Source organism: Coffea arabica, chromosome 5e, assembly GCF_036785885.1.
Source record: "Coffea arabica cultivar ET-39 chromosome 5e, Coffea Arabica ET-39 HiFi, whole genome shotgun sequence".
NCBI lineage: Eukaryota > Viridiplantae > Streptophyta > Magnoliopsida > Gentianales > Rubiaceae > Coffea > Coffea arabica.
Window position 1 is genome coordinate 32503922 of NC_092318.1, and position 1673 is coordinate 32505594.

General features: G+C 35.1%; 1 protein-coding gene across 1 annotated transcript; it reads right to left on the reverse strand.

The window, feature by feature from the left end:
* LOC140006953 (probable polygalacturonase At1g80170) lies at positions 1–639 on the reverse strand. Its single transcript, XM_072049628.1, has 2 exons — positions 508–639; positions 1–312 (listed from the first exon to the last, which is right to left on the reverse strand). Exons 1-2 carry the CDS (start codon positions 637–639, stop codon positions 1–3), a joined length of 444 nt encoding a protein of 147 aa, XP_071905729.1.
* Between the last annotated feature and the right edge of the window lie 1034 nt (positions 640–1673).

The window sequence follows — 1673 nt, forward strand, 5'->3', positions numbered from 1 at the left end:
CTATATATAGGGGATTCCGGCGGCCAGCCCAGCCATTCCGCAGAGGGCAAGCTCAGGCTCTTGCTTGATGATTTTTTCTTTGTCTGATGAGGTCAGACATTCCGCAGAGGGTTGCACGTATCCATACCCAAACCCTATGGCAGAGTTGCAATAAGTCTCTACGGTACCATCCCTAGATTCTAGGTTGATGTTGTTCAGCACAATGTGGCTGCAAGGAACCGTGTCGCTGCATGCAAATTTCATGGCGTTTTTGCTTTTGGAAGTCCCGCTAATGTTCTTGTACATGATTTCACTTATTTCAACTGTAGAACTCTGGATATAAAAAGTCGTTGTCAGGATATTTTAAGGATGAGTAGATAAACAATTGCCTGCACTTTTTTTTTTTTTGGTCGAATTTTAGTATCATTCAGAGTTTATTCACCAAAGAGAGCAGAAAATACAAAGTCCGTCTGGTTCCCAATTAACCAGCTATTCTGGAAAACCATGAAGCTAGAGGGTGAATCATACCTGGTTCTGGCAAGGCGTCGGCGAATCACAGTAGAATTGGTCAATGATAATGGGATTTGAAACGTCATCTACTCTCACATTCTGATATCGTACCCCTCGAACATACCCAGATCCTCCCTGCAGAGCTACCATTTTTAATCATTCTCCATATAATTATATGTTTTTATTATTTTTATAATTATTGATTCTAAATTTTACTTATTAAATATATTTATTTCGTCACAAAAAAAAATTTTTAATACACTTCGGCCCCCCCAAAAATAAATTTCTGGCTCCGTCCCTGCTTAGGATCAATGTTTAGGGAAAAAGATCACCGTTTCTCGTTAGCTTATCTCTCAGGACCAATCAAGTGGGTATTATTCTTGATTTTCAGGTGGTTAAGAGAAATGATATTTAAAAATGGTATGTCAGGATCTATCTTACTTTTGTGCCCAGATTGCATCTAACCCATTCAATATCGCATCTTGGTGAAAACAAATAGTTTCCCACACTTATTTCTTATAAAAACTAAGTCAACATATAAGGTCGTAAACTTGTAATATATGGGTAGAAGAGATAGTTAAATATATGAAAATAGATTATAACCTCATGATCACGAGTGATTGGTAGATACCTTAGAGGCATGATCCTTATTTCAAGTTGTTATAAAAGATAAGTCAGCAATCGACTTTATGAGATTGTATTGTGGCTTGAAAATGATAGTTAAAAAAATAAGATTTTTAAAAATGCGGCACTTAAGATCACATTCTTTCCAAAATTGCCCCAATTTTGGGCTCAAAGACCTTGGACTCCACTTCTACTTTTATCATTAATCACTAGAGGGATTTTGATATTGAATTTTTCTCTTTTTTTTCTTTTCTACTTTTTTTTTTGCTTTTTGCTTTTTCTCTTTTTTCTCTTTGCTTTTTTCTTTTTTTTTCACCAATACTAAAGCCTAAATATCAATAATAGAATAAAAAAATCCCCTAACTTTAAGAGATAGATGCACTTTTCTTTTTTTTTTTTAATACTTCATGTCTCTTCTAAAAAATTTAACATCTTTGCTATTATTGAAAATTCTCAGATCTCCTTCCCCAGTGTGGGGTGCGATCGTAAGTGCTTTTGAAACGAACCACCAATTTAAGTTCAAATCAGAATGCAAAGGATAAACAGTGTTTAGATAGTAG

Bases quoted from the DNA above. Each gene is read 5' to 3' on its own strand.
- LOC140006953 (XM_072049628.1), bottom strand. From the start codon at position 639: ATGGTAGCTCTGCAGGGAGGATCTGGGTATGTTCGAGGGGTACGATAT. The intron at 313-507 runs GTATGATTCACC...TTTTATATCCAG, and splicing joins CGACGCCTTGCCAGAACCAG to AGTTCTACAGTTGAAATAAG.